The sequence below is a fragment of the Coenobita brevimanus genome, chromosome 77, assembly GCF_032717465.1.
Source record: "Coenobita brevimanus isolate Jiangsu-jjx chromosome 77, ASM3271746v2, whole genome shotgun sequence".
In the NCBI taxonomy this organism is placed as follows: Eukaryota; Metazoa; Arthropoda; class Malacostraca; order Decapoda; family Coenobitidae; genus Coenobita; species Coenobita brevimanus.
Genome location: NC_137030.1, coordinates 6,408,908 through 6,429,666, shown reverse-complemented (window position 1 = coordinate 6,429,666; position 20,759 = coordinate 6,408,908). Strand labels below are relative to the sequence as shown.

Genomic DNA, 20,759 nt, shown 5'->3' with positions numbered 1-20,759 from the left:
GAAGCTAGGCTACTGTTGCCCCAAACATTCTAGAGTACTGTGGGAGACCAAACTTGAAATCAGAGTCAAGAACTAATTTGAGGGGTAATACATAATTACTAAATACTGTATTTGAAATTAGTTTGAAAGAACACACCAACAGTTTCATGTAAATTAATTTGATCTGACTTTAATGTGCAAGGAACATCAGTTTTAGCCTTTCTTTGGAGATCAACCAAAACAGTGGTACAGCTTTATATTTACTGTGTTTTAATCAGGAATCATACATTTGCCCTCTTGACCTTACGTAACCCTATCTGGGAAAAGAGGTCATGATGATGATGTATTTTTGTCAGTCCGCATGCATGAGTCATTGCAGATTTTTCACTTTGTACAATACAGTACTGTATTCATTAGTCTGTGTGCTCATAGCAGTCATTATGAAGAACTTGGGTACAATACATGAGCATCCCAATTAATTTGTATTATGCTCATTAGAATATTCATGCAAACTGTTCCAGGTACACGGATATGAGTAATCTGTCTATCTGTCTATCTCTCTATAACAAGATGCCTTAATCCCATAAGGGATAACCATAAATAAATCACCTCCCTGTTACCCTGTCCTCTGCCAACAGGCTCCCCTATCCCCAACTCACTCCACCTCCCCCCCCCTCTCATTCTTGTGTCTCTCCACTGCATCCCTACACCTCATCTTTGGCCTGCCCCTTTCACATCCCCTTCTGTGTCACTCACATGTTCAGTACTCTCCTGGTTAACCTCTTGTATTCTATTTCCCCCACATGGCCAAGCCCACTCAAGGTACTTTTAATGCTTTCCAGTACATACACATTATCTACACAGTGCATTATAATTTGGTCAAGTTGAATTGTAACTGTGTGATTGCATGTAGCAGTGTTTGGTGTCTTATTTGGATACTGTTGCAGTGACTTATATCAGCAGGGATGTAGTGCAGAGCAGAGGCGTCAGCTGGAGTACATAGTGGAACAAGTTAGGAGGGACCCACCACTATCACCACCACCTTCACCAGACCCTGTCATTGATATGGAGGTCAGGACAATCATCTCACTTGTACCTTTTGACACCTTGACTGCAAGAGGATTGGTTAAAGTCGAATAAAACTGTCTTACTATAGCAAGGTTAATATGGATCAGATATTATCATATTGGAGAGATAAGATAAATTCATCCATCCTGGATGTCAGAATGTGGGATTTGACATTGCATGCAAAGTATGGGCTCAGCCCGCTTGAAGTGGTTCGACTTGGCCTGAATCAGCTTGAAGTGAATATTCCAGGCCTCTGCTACTTATGTGCAAACTGCAGGATGAAAATCTACTCTAAGTATACTTTTGGAAAAAAAAAAAAAAAAAAAGTGCTAAAATTTTCATCCTGTCCTTCATGTAACAGAAAGAGAAAGAAAGACCAGATTATGGTGGGATTTGGTGCTTTTGACACTGAGTCTCAATAATTGATCACTTTTTCTAACCCTGTCAGTACAAGTGACCTCCCTTATACTTAATTAAATTATTTGGTGGTTGCAAGATTAAAATATTAAGAGATGTCACTGTGTTGAACAAGTAAAGCATTCCATTGCTGTGGGTCCACATCATTATTTCAGTCAGATTCAGACCACCTAGGGAATCTGTTGTCATTAGGTTAAAGCATATCTATATTAAACCATTATTATGTTGTGGTGTGGGGAATCAGGAACCCAGTACCCGTCACTATACTGTATTTCATTCACTTTAATTTGGCCTAGATTTTTGTGCTTTTGTAATTTACAGTATTTCACTTAGCTACAGTAAATGACAAAATATTATTATTACAACTTGGTATCCAAGATTTATAAATTTTAGGCCAGGTTAGAATATGCAGGCAGCCTCCTATTTTGTACAACTTTCTCTAGGAGGACCCTGAGTGGCTGGAGGAGGAGCTAGAGTTAGATGACCCTGTTAAGGCACCACCCCATGCACCCTCAGGGGAACACCTACTGGCTTGGCGCTATACTCTGCACCCTGGTAATGTTGAATGTTGGTGTTATTCATATGTATATATAATTCTTTTTTTCCTGTTGTTGTTGATATTCTGACAGTTTTCTTGCTTCCACTTTCATTCTAATGCACTGAGTAACACTGTGTCTCACTGTACATCTCAGCTTTTGTTTCCTGCTATACAGCATATAGCCATAAACCCTGCCTGATTGTTACTCGATGATGGCTTGTTGCTAGAGGCCATACATCATAGAGAGCTACTGCAAGATGAACTAGTATGACCCATGCAAGCTTGGAGAACTTCCTTCCACATTACAATGCAGATTTAGTTCCGAGAAAATTGTGTGTGTGTGTGTGTGTGTGTGTGTGTGTGTGTGTGTGTGTGTGTGTGTGTGTGTGTGTGTGTGTGTGTGTGTGTGTGTGTGTGTGTGTTCTTACCTAATTGTATCTCTACAGGAATGAGTCAAGCTCATACTGTCCTGTTCATTAAATCATATCCTTAAATTTGTGAATAGTTTTGGCACACACTACTTCATTCAGTAGCACATTCCACTGATTAATTGCCCTGTTTGGGAAACTGAATTTCCTTACATCTTTATTGCCTCTGTTTTTATGTAGGTTATGTAGTTTTTTTTTGTGTGGGGACCACACTACTGCCACATATTCCAACCTGGGGTGGATCATGGCCGCTATCAATTTTTTCATCATTTCCTCATGCATGTAATGGAATGCCACTGGTATGTTAGTCAAGAGATTGTAAGTCTCTCTAACTATCTTATTAATGTGTTTTTCCAGTGACAAACTATCCTGGACCAGCACTCTCAAATCTTTCTCTTCTCTCTCACTTTTTTAATTGGTTCATTATCCATCATGTAATTCAGTGATGGCCTCTTGGCACTCATACCCATTTCCAATATTTTACATTTTTTTGCATTAAATTTCACTTTTGTGGTAGGTGTTGGTGACCATCATCCACTCACTTGATGTAGTGCTGCCTACTTCTTCCTTAGCCTTTATCATTCTTTTTCTATGCCTGCCCTCCTCTCTTCCTATTTTTCCCATCTTTCCTGTCACTTCTTATTGCTTTTCTTTCCTTTACAGGTGGCTTTACATTGAGTGACAAGCCAAGTGGTTTCCTGTAAGCCAAGAAACCATTTACAACGCTGGGTGGTAACCATATAACCAAACCATACGTGCTCCCAACTTGTCAACAAGTGGATTGGTGGAGGGTTAGTGCCCCTCCCCGTAAAACAACTAACTCAAAGTCAAATGGCCACCCCTTATGAGATTATGGCGTCTGGCAGTAGATAGATAGATAGAAATTTCTCTTCCCACATCTGACTCCAATTTTGGATCCTATTCAGGTCTTCCTGCAGCATTTTACAGTCTTTCTTGACTTCTACTTTCCTGAAGATCTTTGCATCATCAGCAAATAGACTTGCATAACTTCATTGCATCTACCATATCATTTACGTAAATCAGGAACATTACTGGCGCTAACTCTGAGCCCTGTGGGACTCCACTTGTTACTTCCCTCCATTCAGACATCTTGTCCTTTATTACTGTCCTCATTTGTCTGTCTCTCAAGAAGTCTCTTATCCACTCCAGGACATTTCCCTTCAGTCCTTCTATGTGTTCCAATATCCACATTAGTTGCTTGTGGGGTACCTTATCAAAGGTTTTCTCTAAATCTAGATACACACAATCCACCCAGCTGTCTCTATCCTGTAGCACGTCGATCGCTCTAGAGTAAAAGCTTAACAAGTTGGAAACACATGACCTTCCACTTCTGCATCCAAACTGGATCTCAGCCAATATGTTCATCTCCTCCAGATATTTTATCCACCTGTCTTTCAGAATTCTCTTGCACAATTTTGCAACTACGCTGGTCAGGGCCACTGGTCTATAATTCAGGGGTTCTTCCTTGCTTCCTCCCTTATAAATTGGTACCACATTGGCCTTCTTCCATTCCTGAGGCACTTTCCCTTCTTCCAGAGAACACACAGTTAAATCGTGAATCTTATCTGCAAGTTGTTCTCTGCATTCTTTCAGTACCCAGGTAAAGATTCCATCCAGTCCTGGGGCTTTCCTTACATCTTGAGTTTCCAGTAATTTATAAAATTCCTACACTTCCAATTTTATGTCTTTTCACTACATTTCTTGTCACACCCTCCTTCTCCATAAAATCCTTTTCTTTAGTGAAAACCGATTGGAAATATTTGTTCATTATTTCAGTTTGCATTGCCGCATTTTTGTAGACCTTTCCTTCTAGATTCAGTTGGGTGATTCCTTCCTTTTGTTTCCATTTGCCATTAACTTATCTATAAAACAATTTGGGTTCTTCCATACATTTATCGATTATACCATTTACAAAGTTCCTTTCTTCCTCTCTGCATATTCTTGAATACTCATTTCTAGTTCTTTTCTATTCTTCCTTTGATTTATTATTGCCTCTCTTTCTCCATTTGTTCCATGCCATGTCCCCCTCTCTCTTTTTTTGGCTATCATGCACCTTCTGTTAAACCAATCCTTCTTCCTGTTTTCTTTCCCACTTACTCTTGGAACATGTTTCTCCACACCTGAATTATAGAGGAACTCAATGACCACATGATGACTTTTTTCCTACAGAACACTGATATTTTAAATTTTCAACTACATCGAGTTCCTTAGTTCATAGTAAATCTAATCTTGCTGGCGTGTCATCTCCTCTGAATCTAGTCTCTTCTTTGACCCATTGGGTCATAACATTATTCATTGCGGTATTTAACAATATAGTGCCCCAGGAATCTTCATTGCTTCCCAAATCCCATTCTTCCCAGTTCACCTCTTTACAGTTAAAATCCCCCATCATGATTATGTTATTGCTTTTCTCAATCACTTTCTTGAGATAGCTATCCATGTCTGATAACATTTCCTGATATTCATCGTCCTTCCATGCCCTTGTCATAGGAGGAACGTATACCACTGCAGTGTCTCTCTTGCCCTTCTTTCTGGTTTCTAGTTTCATATTTATCGCTTCAGCCTTACCCTTTCCCAGTTCCACATTTTCCACACTGATATTCTTCACTGCAATCATAATCCTCCTCCCATTTTTTTCTTTTCTGTCTCTTCTCAACAGTTTGTATTTGCTATTTCCCATATGAATGTCAATATCCTCTCTTAACTTGGTCTCTATAAAGCACATAATATCCGGTTCATGTTCCCTCAAGTAATCGTTGATTTCTAACCTTGCCGATATTAAACTAGCAACATTAATGTATGCCACTTTCCAACTTTATTTTGCTCTTCTTTATTCCTCATCTCTTCCTCTCTGCTGTTGGTACCACTTCCTCAATTTCTGATCCATAACTCTCCAATAGAACACTGTCTTCTCTTCCTCTGTTCTCTTTTCATTTTTTGCCTTTGCTTCCTTTAATAGCTTCATTATCTTAGCTCTCTCTTCCTCATTTGTGTCTCTCCTTTTCCAAACATTCTTGAGCTCTTCCTTTTCTGATAATTTCCAAGTTCTGCTGATAATTTCATTTACCATTGCCTGAGACTTAAGTGGCCTTGCCCCTCCTTCCTCATACTTTCCTAGCCTAAACACTTCTTCAGTCTCATCTTGAGATTCGTTGTTACCCTCCATAACTACTGATACTATCTCTTTTGCGTTATTCAGTTCTTCTCTTTCCCTTTCTGACCTTATTGTCATCCGTTTTTCTTTTAGTCCTGAAATTATCACGCATTTTTTCTTGTCTGCTACATCCCTGGCTAAAGATTCTCTACTTCTTAGTACCCTAACCACTTCCTTTTCCACCTTTTCCCAGCTTGTGTGTGTGTGTGTGTGTGTGTGTGTGTATTTACCTATTTATATTTACCTATTTGTAGTACACAGGAAGTGAGCTAAGCTCGTGTTATCCTGTCTCCATATCCAGTCTAGTTTTAAACAAATTTAAACAAATGAATGTTTTTTGCCTGCACCACCTTCTCATCTAAGCCATTCTAAATACCTATGCATCTGTTCGGGAACCTGAACCTTTTACGATCATTAAGGCATCTACTTTTCCTCATCTTGAAGTCATGACCTCTTGTTCTTCCATTGCCCAACACAAAAAGTTCCTTTCTATCCACCTTTTCCAGTTCTCTTACATTTCTAAACATCTTGAACAAGTCTCCTCTTTCCCTTCTCTCACACCTGCATACTCCAGTCTCAGGCTTATCATGGTCAATATCATCTCCCTCAGCATTTCCCCATCCATATAATTAAAAGCCAGTGATGGTAACTTCAGTTTTTCCAATCTCTTCTCGTAGGTCAGTTCCCTTAAGCTTGGTACCATCAGTGTAGCCATCTGTTGAACCCTCTCCAGTTTATCAGTATGCTTCTTCAAATGAGATGACCATACCACACCTGCATACTCCAATCTCGGGCTTATCATGGTCAATATCAACTCCCTCAGCATTTCCCCATCCATATAATTAAAAGCCACTCTCATGTTAGTCAGTAATTCATAAGTGCCTCCAAGGATTCTACTGATATGCTTTTCTGGTGACAAGTTATCCTGAAAAATCACTAAGTCCTTCTTATCTTTTCATTTAGTAATTACTGTATCTCTTTGCCCATTTTATATGTCCAAAGTGGTCTTTTTTTCACTCACTTCCATTTCTAATACATGACACTTCCTGGCATTGAAATACATTTATCAAGTTTGGCTCCAGCTGTGGAGTTTTTCCAAGTCCTCATGCAGTTCTTCACAACTTTGTATACATTTAATATGTTGCATAATTTTAGCATCATCTGCAAACATACTCATGTAACCGTTCAAACCTTCTGGCAAATCCATCCATCCATCCATCATCCAGTCCTATGCTGCCCCATGAGGAGCGCAAGAGTCTGGGGCTAGGCAAGCCGGTCCTGACATGGTACCACCAGGTACCATAATTTAGTTGTATGGTTACCACCCAGCATAGTAAATAGTTTCCTGGTGTGCAGGAAATTATTTGGCTTGTCACTCATTGTAGAGCCACCCATAGGTAGAAGGATGAGGAAAGATTGAAGGAAAGAAAGAGAGAAGAGGGAGTGTAAGTCACTCATAGACAGAAGGAAGAGGAACGAATGAAGGAAAGAAAGACAGAAGAGGATGAAAAGAAGAGAGGAAAGGACAGACACCCAAAGCAGCACTACATTGACCATCCATCCATCCATCATCCAATCCTATGTTGCCCCATGGAAAGCATAGGAGCCTGGGGCTAGGCAAGTTGATCCTGACATTTAAGATGAGAGTGACCAGCCTCACTCATCCCTGAGTGGCATTGTGTGAGCAATAACCCCAACCATCCCTTGGATATAAACCTTCAGTGGCTCGATCCGATTGGAACACGGCAATTACCCACTAAACCTCCAGGCACCATAATTTGGTTATATGGTTGCCACCCAGCATAGTAAATGGTTTCCTGTGTACAGGAAACCATTCGGCTTGTCACTCAGTGTAGAGTCACCCATAGGCAGAAAGAACAGGAAAGAATGAAAGAAAGAAAGACAAAAGAGGGAGTGTAAAGTCATCGGTAGGCAGAAGGATGAGGAAAGAATGAAGTAAAGAAAGACTGAAGAGGAAGGAAGGAAAGCAGGGAGAAGAGGAAAGGGCAGACACCCGAGAGCAGCACTACATCGCGTGAGTGGATGGTGAGCGCCCCCACCTACCACAAACTACATTGATATTTACTGTATATACTGTATATCAGAAACATTATTGGTGCTAAGACAGGGCCCTGAGGTACGCCACCGGTCACATTTTTCCATTGTGAAACATTGTCCCTTATCACTGTTCTCATCTGCCTTCCTGTCAGATAGTCTTCCATCCACTTTAATAGTTTCCCATGCACTTCTCCAAAGATCTTCAACTTCCACAGCAGTCTGTTATAGGTCACCCTGTTAAATGCTTTCTTGAGATCTAGATAGACACAATCTGCCCACCCCTTTCTCTCTTGTATGACAATTATTACCCTACTTTAGAAACTTAATAGGTTAGTAACAAAAGATCTTCCGTCCCTAAAACCAAATTGTCTTGGTGTAATCACATCATTTTCTCCTAAATACTTAATCCATCTTTTTCTAATTTCTTCTAAATACTTAATCCATCTTTTTCTAATAATTTTCTCACAGATTTTACAAACATCACTAGTAAGGGATACAGGTCTGTAATTGAGTGGATCTTCCCTATCTGCTCCCTTGAAGAGTGGCACAATATTTGCTTTTTTCCAGTCTTAAGGTACTATAACTGTCCATTTTCCAGAGAGCTCTTAATGATGACATAAACAGGCCACACTAACTGATCAACACATTCTTTCAGGATCCATCCAGCCACACTGTCTGGTCCCATTGATTTCCTCACATCCGAGTCCCTCATCAGCTGTAGTGCCTCATACATGTCAACCACAATTTCCGTCATTCTTATCATCCTGGATTCCATTTCAGGTTCATTAAATTCCTCTTCCAAGACGTAGACTGACAGCAGCTTGTTGCTCGTTATTTTGCAGGAATCTTCTTCTCTTTTGTAAGTTCCATCTCCATCTCTCGGTCATATTACACTGACCTTAAACTTCATTTTACCACTTACAAACCTATAAAATAGCTTAGCTTCTTTTTTTTTTTTGTTGCAACATCTTTTTCGTATTTCCTTCCTTCCTCTCTCTGCAACCTTACATACTCATTTCTTACCTGCTTGTATACCTCCCAAATCCTTTCACTATACCTTCTTCTCACTTTCTTCCATGCATTGTTTTTTGCCTCAAATGCCATTCTACACCAATTGTTAAACCATTCTTTCTTCCTTACCATTGCTGTGGACAGGGCCGGATTAACCCTGCTATGGCCTGATAGGCAACGCAGATGGTTGCCTGCAACATATAGATCTCTTTTTTCTGTTATTTCCAGTGAAATTTTGGTATGACCTATAATCGCCTTTTTTGATGGCCTGATGGGTGATGACCCATATTTGGATGCCCAAAGCGTATATTTATTCCACTCTGGAAGTCTGGATGGCCTGTGACAGGCCGTGGCCTGGTAGACGGTTGCCCATTTTGCCTATACCTGGTAATCTGGCCCTGGCTGTGGAGAATTTTGAGACGTATTTACTAACTCCTGTTTTATATACTTCTACAAGAAACTCATATTTCACACCAACATTTGTGATCACATTCACTTTGCTCCAGTCTACATTTTGGAAAAAGTTCCTTAGGGAAGCAAAGGCTCCCTCTACATAATTATATCTATTTTCTCTGTGTTTTTCATCTCTTGCTCCTTCCCTTACTCCCACCACTTCCATCTCAATAACCAGATGATCACTTTTACCATAAGGGCATTGGTAGGTTATGTTCTTCACATCATTTGGGTCCTTTGTGAATACCAAGTCCAGCCTTGATGGTTTGTAGTCTCCTCTGCTTCTTGTGTTTTCTTTATCTGCATCTTTGAAAACAGTGATAAGAAACAAGAAAGTGAGCATGGAAGTGAAAAAGCTACTACATGACAGTATTGCGATACTAACTCTGACGTATGGATGTGAAGCTTGGACGTTGTTGGAGGGACAGAAGTCAAGAGTGAAAGCAGTGGAAATGAGTTATTTGAAAGGAGCATGTGTAGTCACATGGAGAGACAGACTGACAAAATGAGGAATTGAAGGAGCGTTGTGGTGTGGATCTGGATGTGATAGGAAGCATTAGGAGAAACACATTGAGGTGGTTTGGACATGTGGAGAGGATGGAGAGTGAGAGGCTGATGATGAAAGTGTATGTGAGTGAGGTGGAGGGGGAGAGAGGAAGGGGGAGGCCAAGGATGAGATGGAGGGATGGAGTGGAAAGGTATATGAGAGAGGTTGAGGGGGGGAGAGGGAGGGGAGGCCATGGATGAGATGGAGGGATGGAGTGGAAAGGTATATGAGAGAGAGGGATGTGAGCTGGGAGCAGGGCAATGAAATAGCAGGGGACAGGGCAACATGGAGGCGATTTGTTTGTGACCACTTCTTGCGGGATTAAGGCATTTGGCAATAGATAGATAGATAGATAGATTAGATGATTTATATATGTACGTATATAATTGAATTAATATGTTTCCCATCACCATTTCCATCAGTTTATTTCCCCGTGATTCCTCACTGTTCCTTGCCATACTTTCCCAATTAGTTTCTCTACAGTTAAACTCTCCCATGATTGTTATTCAATTTCTTCATTCAATTAACATCTTTATCATTATAATGAATTCTCATATCAATTGTTCCTAACCTACTTTTGTCCATATCCTAGTTTGGAGGGCAGATGAAGTACTATTACATCTGTTTTTTTCTTCTTAGCAGTCCTCTATTTCCATTTCTAAATGTTCAGTCATGGTATTTTCAGTTTCTGTCTTTTTTGTTTTTAAGTCAGTATGGGTTAGAATCATCACACTTCCCCCAAACTTCCGCTCTCCATCTTTCCTCCACACATTATAGTTGTCCCATCCAAATAATTTTGTGTCAATATCCTGGGGCAATTTGGTCTCCACCAAGCAAATGATTTCAGGTTTCTTTTCTTTTACCTATATTGTCTCCAGTTTCCCCATTCTTAGGTAATAATCCATCTAATTACTATATATAATTTTTAGATTTACTGCCCCAGTTTTGTTTTTACTCGTTCTTCTCTTCTTTGTATTCACAACCATCCCCCTTGTTTCCTTCACTTCTGGTTCCCCACATACCACTTCCTTACTTTCATATCCATCACTCCAAAAACAATTCTTATGTTCTTCCTTTGTACTTCTGTCATTTTTTTTCCATTACTTGATCCTTCAAAGATTTTAAAACTTCTCTTTCTTCTTCTTGTTATAATATTTTCCATCACTGCCTCTTCACTTGGTTTCCAGGTCACTTGAAGTATGTCATTTACTACACATTCTGATGACAGCTTAACTCTCACCGGTCTTGTTTCTCCCTTCTTTTACGGCCCTGACCTCCTTACTTCCTCAATTTCTTTTTCCCACTTGCTTCCTTTTGAATTGATCTTGCCCATTATTTTTCTCACATGATTCATCTCTCTGAAGTCTCACTGATCTAACCTTTTTTTCCTCCTCCCTGTCTCCAAATATTACTACACATCTGTTTCTTTCTGCAGTTTCTCTCACTATTTTCTCTTTCTTCTTCTATATTTTCACTACATTTTCTTCCATTTTTTCCTTGTTCATTTCCCTTTCTTCCTGAATGATTTCCCTTAAGTTAACCACTTCTTTCTGTTCTTCCTCCACATGTGCCCATCTTGCCATTTGCTCTTCTAACAATCTACTCACCTTTTCCATTTTATTACTGCTCTCTTCTTATTTTCTTCTTATTTCAATATGTTCTCATTTCAAATTTTCAGGCTCCTGGTTTGCTTTTTCATTTGCCTGTGTCGGTCATTTCAGACATTTTTTGATGCACGATCCTCCACTTTCTTTTCTATTCTCATAATTAATGTCTTAATCATCTCCATTACATTTGTTTCACAGTCAAATCCTGGAAGTTCAAGTCCCTCAGTGTGGTGGCCATGTGTGTTGGTGCTTTAATCAGCTGTTACAGAAATTCCTATAAAACATTCACATGTACACAATTGTTTACTGACAGTGGCTCTTTACCCTGGGGGTAGGGGGGTTTTTCAAGAATACTCCCCCAGTATTCCTGCTCGTCGTAAAAGGCAACTAAAAGGGTTGGCGGAGGGTTAGTGCCCCTCCCCGGAAAACAACTAACTAAAAAAACAAACAATAAGCCTCGGACAAGGACTGACCAAACGATGACGACCAAGGACCAGACAAAGGACATGGTTATCGGAACGTGGAATGTAAGGAGAGCGAATGATGAGGTGAAAGAGAGAGAGATTGTCCAGGTGCTTGAGGGTGCAAAAGTGGATGTATGTGGAATAACTGAAACAAAATGGAGAGGAGAAAGTGTGAGAGAATGGGAGTATGGATGGGGTATATGTGCAGGAGTAGGTGAGATTGAGAGGTCAAAGGAAGGAGTATGTATAGTTGTGAGTAAAAGATGGAAGAAGAGCATAAGACAGTATGGATCAGTTGGGTCAAGGATTGTGTGGGTAAAATTGAAAGTTGGAATACAAATGTGGGCGATTGTGTGCATGTATGCGCCAACACAAGATCGTGCCAGAAGAGTGAGAGAAGAGTTCTGGACAAATGAAGAAGTGTGCATGGAAAAGTTTGGAAGGAATGAGAGAGTGTTTTTGATTGGTGATATGAATGGTAAAGTTGGGAATGTGAGGGTGGATGGAATAGTTGGTGAGTGGGGTGTGCCTGCTGAGATAGATGAGAATGGGAGTGCGTTAGTGGACATTTGTGCTGGGAGGGGGTTGGTGATAGCCAATACCCTCTTCAGGCATAAAATGATCCACAGGTATACATGGCGAGTGATAAGAAGGATGGGTGATGAACTGAATGAAAGGAAGGCAATAATTGATTATGTGTGTGTGAATGAAAGGATGCGAAGATGTGTAATGGATGCAAGAGCTCATAGAGGCTGGGGGAGTGGACTTTCTGACCACTACTTGGTGGTTGCCAGAATTAGGATTCAAGTAAGATGGAGGAATAGAAGAAGGGAAAGACGAGAGGAAGGAGTAGTTGCAAGGAGAGTGGAAAGGTTACAAGAGGATGAGAAAAAGGCTGAGTATAAGAGAGAAGTGGAGGAACGATTGGGCAAATATGAATTGGAGCAGATGGGAAACGTGAAAGGTGTGTGTAGGATATTTACAGAAGAAATATGTGCAGCATGTGATGTGGTGTGTGGAAGGAAGAGAAGACGGAGGGGGGTGCGAGGAACAGCGTGGTGGACTGAAGAGGGGAGACAGGCTGTGGCACAAAAGAAGAAAGCATACAATGAATGGATGAGAAAAAGGGGCGTGGAAGAAGTTGAGAGGCAGAAGAGAGAGTTATATGTAGAAAGAAAGAGAGAGAGGTGAAAAGATTAGTAAGAGAGAGTAAGAAGAGAGTGGATGAGGAATTTGGAAGGAATTTGAGTGTAAAGTGGAGGGACTGTAAGAAAATGTTCTGGAAAGAGGTGAAAAGAGTAAGACAGGGTGGAAGTGAAGTTAGCAGGGGAGTGAAAGATAAAAATGGTAGATTACTAGTGGAGAAGGGAGAAAAAGTGAGCAGATGGAGAGAACACTTTAAGGAATTGTTGAACATAGAGGATGGAAGTAATGCAAGTGTAAGTGGCTGGGGAATGGCTGGGAGAAGGAGGGAGGTGAGAAGACAGGAAGAAATCAGTAGGATAGAAGTTGTGGAAGCAATGAAGAAAGTTAAATCGGGGAAAGCCCCAGGAATTGATGGAGTGTGTGGTGAAATGCTGAAGCATGGGGTAGAGATAGTAGTAGAATGGATGTGGAAGATGTGCAGATTCGCCTGGGAGGAAGGTAGAGTCCCGGAGGATTGGAAGTCAGGTATGATTATTCCCTTGTACAAAGGAAAAGGGGAAAAAGAAGTGTGTGGTAATCATAGGGGCATTTGTCTTCTTAGTATGATAGGAAAAGTGTATGGTAGGATACTTATTGACAGAGTTAGAGAAAGAACAGAGAAATTAATTGGAGAAGAACAGGGAGGCTTTAGGAAAGGAAGAGGTTGTGTAGATCAGATATTCATTCTTAGATCTTTAGTGGAAAAGTTTCTAGAGAAGGGAAAGCAGTTGTATGCGGCTTTCATAGATTTGGAGAAAGCACATGACAGAGTGGATAGACAAGGATTGTGGAAAGTGTTAAGAATATATGGAGTAGATGGGAAGTTGTTGAATGCTGTGAAGAGTATGTACGATGGTGCGAAGGCTGCAGTGCGTGTGGATGGTGAACTAAGTGAATTTTTCTCTTTGAAAGTTGGGTTGAAACAGGGATGTGTCATGTCTCCATGGTTGTTCAATCTTTACATGGATGGGGTAATAAAAGAGGTACAAGGTAGGGTAGTGGATGTTGGAGTGGCCCTGGTGAGAGAGGATAGTGTTTGGAAACTCCCTGTACTGTTGTTTGCAGATGATACTGTGTTGTTGAGTGAAGACTTAGGAGAGCTGCAAGGCTTGGTGGATGAGTTTGGGAGAGTGTGTAAGAAACAGAATCTAAAGATGAATGTAGGGAAGAGTAAAGTGATGGTCTTTGAGAGAGGTGAAGTCAGTGAATGTACAGCGAGGTTGGATGGTGAGGAATTGGAAAATGTGAGTACGTTTAAGTACTTGGGTAGTGTGATGAGTAAGGATGGAGGTTTGGAGGGTGAAGTGCGTGAAAGGGTACAGCAGGGAAGAAAGGTTGCTGGTTCTTTGAAAGCAGTGATAAGAAGCAGGAAAGTGAGCATGGAAGTGAAAAAGTTACTACATGACAGTATTGTGATACCAACTCTAACGTACGGAAGTGAAGCTTGGACGTTGTTGGAAGGACACAAGTCAAGAGTGAGAGCAGTGGAAATGAGTTATTTAAGAGGAGCCTGTGGAGTCACATGGAGAGACAGGCTGACGAATGAGGATATAAAGGAGCATTGTGGTGTGGATGTGGATGTGATAGGAAGCGTTATGAGGAACACACTGAGGTGGTTTGGCCATGTGGAGAGGATGGAGGGTGAAAGACTGATGAAGAGAGTGTATGTGAGTGAGGTGGAGGGGGGAAGAGGGAGGGGGAGGCCGAGGATGAGATGGAGGGATGGGGTGCAGAGGTATATGAGAGAGGGGGATGTGAGTTGGGAGCAGGGCAGTGAGATGGCAGGGGACAGGGCAGCTTGGAGGCGATTTGTTTGTGGCCACCCCAAACGGGATTGAGGCGTCTGGCAATAGATAGATTGATAGACTTCAAACTTTAGGAAATAACTAATGGGGACAGGACAAACATAATTCCTGGAAACTACTCAAGGTTTGTAGAGGTGGTTGGAACACGTCCAATCGCTGTGTATTTACCTATTTACCTATTTGTAGTATACAGGAATTGAGCAATGCTCGTGTTGTCCTGTCTCCATATCCACATTTATCAAGTCTACCTTTACACACATGAATGTTTTTCTCATGCACCACCTCTTTGTCTAAGTCGTTCCAAATATTTAAGAATATACCTAATTGTGATATACACGGAATGTACTATGCTCGTGGGTTTCCGTCGCTGTTTCTCAATAAGTCGAATTAAAATTTAAACTCGTTTATGTTTTTAGACTGGACGATCTCTTTGTCCAGGCTATTCCATAAGTCTATACTTCTGTAAGGAAAGCTATATTTCTTGATATCCTTCAAACAGCTTGACTTTTTCAATTTCATTCCATGTCCTCTTGTTGCTCTCTTATCCCATACAAACAGATCTTCTTTGTCAATTTTATCTACTCCCACCATGGTCCTGAACACCGCAATCATGTCTCCCCTCTTTCTCCTTTCCTCTAACGAAGGCAAATCCAGTTTTTCCAGCCTCTCTCTGTATGACAGGTCTGTCAGACTGGGGACCATCTTGGTTGCTGTTCTTTGTATTCTCTCAATCTTGTTTATATCTTTCTTTTTGTGTGGGGACCACACTACCGCTGCATATTCTAACCTGGGGCGGATCATGGCCACTATCAATTTTTTCATCATTTCCTCATCCATATAATGAAATGCTACTCTTATGTTAGTCAAGAGCTTATAAGTCTCTCCAACTATCTTGTTAATGTGCTTTTCTGGTGACAAACTATCTTGGACCAGCACTCCCAAATCTTTCTCTTCTCTCCTTTTTGTGATTAATTCATTACCCAAAAAATAATTCAGTGATGGTCTCCTGGTACTTTTACCCATTTCCAATATTTTACATTTCTTTACATTAAATTTCATTTCCCACGTCCGGCTCCAATTGTGTATCCTATCCAAATCCTCCTGCAGTATTTTACAATCCTCCTCAACCTCTATCTTCCTCAAGATCTTTACATCATCAGCAAACAGACTCGCATAACTGTTCACTCCATCTACCATATCATTTACATAAATCAGGAACATTACTGGCGCCAACACTGAGCCTTGAGGGACTCCACTTGTTACTTCCCTCCATCCAGACATCTTTTCCTTTATTACTGTCCTCATTTGTCTGTCTCTCAAAAAGTCTCTCATCCATTCCAGAAGTTTCCCCTTTAGTCCTCCTATATATTCTAGTTTCCACATTAGTCTCTTATGAGGTACCTTGTCAAAGGCCTTCTCTAAGTCTAAGTACACACAATCCACCCAACCATCTCTCTCCTGTACCACATCAATCGCTCTTGAGTAAAAGCTCATCAAGTTTGAAACACATGACCTTCCACTTCTGAATCCAAACTGACATTCAGCCAAAATATTCATCTCTTCCAGATATTTTATCCATCTGTCTTTCAGGATTCTCTCACACAATTTTGCGACCATGCTGGTTAGAGACACTGGTCTATAATTCAGGGGGTTCTTCCCTGTTTCCTCCCTTGTAAATTGGTACCACATTTGCCCTCTTCCATTCTTTTGGCACTTTCCCCTCTTCCAGTGAGCATACAATTAAGCTGTGAATTTTATCCGCCAGTTGTTCTCTGCATTCCTTCAGTACCCAATTAGAAATTCCATCAGGTCCTGGGGCTTTCCTTACATCTTGAGTTTCCAGTAATTTATACACTTCCTGCACCTCCACTTTTATATCTTTCATCACCGGAACATTTCTAATCACTCCCTCCCCTTCCACAAGCTCCTTTTCTTTAGTGAAAACTGACTGGAAACGTTTGTTCATTATTTCTGCTTGCATTGCCGCATCATTAAAGACCTCTCCATCTACTTTCAGCTTGGTGATTCCTTCCTTTTGTTTCAGTTTGCCATTAACAAATCTATAAAACAGTTTGGGTTCATCCTTGCATTTGTCAATTATACCTTTTTCAAAATTCCTTTCTTCTTCCCTACGTATTCTTGTGTATTCGTTTCTTGTTCTTTTATATTCTTCCTTTGTTCTGTCGTTACCTCTCTTTCTCCAATTGTTCCACGCCTTTGTGTGTGTGTGTGTGTGTGTGTGTGTGTGTGTGTACAGACACACACATAGGTGTGGTATGTATCTAACACATGTGAGTGTTTTAACAGGTGATGCTGAAGAAGAGGAGGAGACAAGAGAAATGGCACACATAAGGTAAGTAACTGAGAATTATGTTTTTTTTTTTTTATGTATAAGTAAATGCAGTTAAAATTCATTATTATAGCTGTTCAGTATCCTGACTTTCCATATTTCTATCATAAGGTACCAGTTTTCCAGTATTTCAGACTCATATATATTTTCATAACATTATTTCAAAATTTATTCCTTCCATATCATATCATGCTTGTTGTCTGTATTTAAGTGTTTCATTTTAATTATTTTCTGTCAAGCCCCAAATATCAGTAGTTAATCTGGGATAACTACTTTCTGGATACATGTCAACCATGGTATCTTCAAGATTTTGCTGATGAAATTTTTTTTGTCCCAGTAGGTAAACAAACCAGCTAGAGGCAGTAGCATCCTAGAGCTTGTGTTCATTTCAAAAAATGAAAGTGTTACCAGCTTGTCTGTTGGTGAAATGCTGGGAGGGGAGTAGACTGTAGCACCAGTCAAGCAGGGCGTTACTGCCAAGGTGGATTGAAAGCTGATGGCAGGGAAGGCTGGAGCTCCCGTTTCATCTGCCCCCAGGGCTAGCTCCTGACCATCTCCCATTGCTGAACTTTTTCAGTGTTTCAGTAACACAGAGAGTAGGCCAGCGTGCTCTCATGTACAAATTTGTCTACCTGTCAATATCAAACTACATGCACATCACTCTCTATTCAAAATAAAAAAAAATAGCATCAGTTCACCCCCATATGATTATTGCTTCCATGGCCGGGAGCCATCTGAGTGTGCCTTGCTCATTATGGAGGCTATTCTCTCGGGCATGGAAGCATGCATTCCTTTCTCATATCCTTTGACTAATGCAAGAAAGCCTTGGTTTAATCACGCTTGATCTAATGCTGTCTGCAACAAGGAGAGGGCCTATAAAAGGTTCCAGAGCCAACCCACCCCTGAATCACATCTTTTTTATGTTTCTGCCTGGAATCATGCTAAGTCTGTTCTCCGCTCTGCAAAAAATAATTTCATTCGTATTAAATGCTCTCAACTCTCCAACTTGAATTCCTTCTGCTCCTGCTGGCACCTTGCCAGAAACCTTTCTGACAACATTACCTCAACATCCTTCCCTCCTCTATTCTGCTCTGATGGCTCTGTAGCTATTTCTTCTACTGATAAAGCAGATCTCTTCGCTCAGACTTTCTCCTCCAATTCCACCTTAGATGATTCCGGTGGTGTTCCTCCATCACTTCCCCCCTCTGATTTCCTCATGGCTGACATTAAAACTTCTTCAGCTGATGTATTTTCTGCCATCATTGGCCTCAATACTAACAAGGCATATGGGCCTGATGGAGTCCCTCCAGTTGTTCTCAAGAACTGTGCTTCTGTGCTAACACCCTGCCTAGGTAAACTGTTTCACCTTTGTCTTTCAACTTGTACCTTTCCTTCGTGCTGGAAGTTTGCTTTCATTCAGCCAGTCCCAAAGAAGAGCGACCATTCCCAACCCTCTAACTATCGTCCAATTGCTTTAACATCCTGTATCTCAAAAGTTTTTGAGTCGGTTCTTAACAGAAAAATTGTAAAGCATCTTTCCTATCACAACCTTCTTTCTGATCATTAGTATGGGTTCTGTCATGGACGCTTCCTTCAGACTCCTGGTCATCCTCCTTTCGGGATTTTGGCGAAAGCTTTGCCATTGCACTTGACATCTCAAAGGCTTTCAATTGAGTCTGACATAAATCTTTAATTTCCAAACTGCCCTCTTATGGTTTCTGTTCTTCTCTCTGTGCCTTCATCTACAGCTTCCTTTCTGGTCGTTCTATAGCTGCTGTTGTAGACTGCCATCGTTCTTCCCCTAAATCTATCAACAGTGGTGTTCCTTAGGGCTCTATCCTATCACCAACTCTTCCTTTTATTCATCAATGATCTTCTAAGCTGTACGTCTAACCCTATCCACCCGTACGCTGATGATACCATCCTTCACCTTTCCATTTGGTTCCCACAACGTCCTTCTCAGCAGCTACTTCAACAAACAAGGGATGAGGCTATGGCACACCTAATGTCTGACTTGGGTCATATCTATGACTGGGGTAAAAATAATCTTGTTGTTTTTAATGCATCAAAGACTCAGTTTTTACACCTATCAACCCGACAAAATCTTCCACCGGAGTACCCACTAATGTTTAATCATATCCAGCTCAATCCTGCATCATCCTTGAACATGCTTGGCGTTTCATTCACTCGGATTTGTCTTGGAAAGATCATATTACATCTCTTGTAAAATCTGCTTCCAAGAGATTAGGTGTGATAAACTGACTCCATACCTTCTTTACCCCTTCACAGTTGTTGACTTTATACATGGGCTTTATTTGCCCCTGTGTAGAGTACAACACTCATGTGTGGGGAGGCTCCCCACATAGAGCTCTTCTCAATGGGGTGGAGTCAAAAGCTTTTGGTTTCATTAACTCTCCTTCTCTCACTGGCTCCGTTCAACCTCTGTCTGTTTGCCGCACTGTTGCCTCTTTATCTTTTTTCTATCCCTACCTCCATGGTCACTGCTCTTCTGAACTGTGTGCTTGCATCCCTCCACCTCTACGATGGGTGCATTGCAGCCGTCTAGCAATGAACTCTCATCCCTTTTCTGTCCAACTCTCTAATGCAAGAGTTAACTGTTACTCCCAGTCTTTCATTTATGCAACAGGTCAGCTCTGGAACTGTTTCCCTTTGTCTGTATTTCCTACTTCCTATAATCTCCAGTCTTTCAAATGCAGTGTGTCCAGGCAGCTCAAAATGAACAGATCTTGAATTTGGCTCTCTTTTGTATTGTTTTTTGTTATTTTCTTGGAAGGAACTGTTTTGTGGGCTCCTAGCCTTTGGTTCCTTCTTCCTCACATAAAATATGTATGTACTGTATGTATATATGTGTGTGTGTATATATATATATATGAGGCTCTGTGATATAGTGGTAAAGTGTGCGTTTTTTTACACTGAAGAACAAGGGTTCGCGCCCTGCCAGGATAATAAACTTTGGGAGCGTTCTTCTGGCCACGTACTGCATTGGCGAACACAAGGGGTGCTGTGGTTGAACCAGTGTCGCATACTAAAGTATGCTTGCACGCAGTCGGCTTGTGCAGGCCGATTACACTTGGTTCACAGACTACACACGCATCCAAAGCCACTCCAACACAACAATTACACTTATAAGCATTTCTCACCCTAGACAGCCTAAGCCACTTATTAGAGATACATTGGCTGTATCGTCCCCACTTCGGTAGGGATAGGCCGGTCCTGCAGTGGACACTCAAACGACTGATGAGATGAGAGATGAGATGTGTATATATATATATATATATATATATATATACACACCTGTGTAATTCCGAAATAATACCCATTACTCTGACATTCAAGGATAGCCACCACCAGTCCACAGCTGAAATCGAATGTACGAAGCAGACCTAAGCAATGTGGTCATCAGGGAGCCACCTGAGTAATATATACATGTGTTTGTTGCTGTCTGGACCCAACCTCACCGCATCCTTAGGTGGGAAGAGAGGTCTGGATGATGATGACGACAGTGATGATGATGATGATGATGATGATGATGATGGCAATTATGATCTCTTCAGTCACGCTGTGGACCGCTGGCATCCTGCAGTTTACCATCCTTTGAGTTCCGCTGGCTTATGACCCTGGCACTTGCACCATCAGCAGTATTCCACTCACTT

The 20,759-nt window shown here is 41.1% G+C and overlaps 1 protein-coding gene across 1 annotated transcript in view; it reads left to right on the top strand.

The window, feature by feature from the left end:
• Positions 1-20,759, top strand: part of LOC145408438 (lisH domain-containing protein ARMC9-like) — a 108,180-nt gene that overhangs the window by 36,814 nt on the left and 50,607 nt on the right. The window contains exons 13-15 of the mRNA XM_080279167.1: positions 943-1,050; positions 1,908-2,019; positions 17,043-17,088. Coding sequence (XP_080135293.1) covers positions 943-1,050; positions 1,908-2,019; positions 17,043-17,088 — 266 coding nt within the window. The remainder of the gene's footprint in view (positions 1-942; positions 1,051-1,907; positions 2,020-17,042; positions 17,089-20,759) is intronic.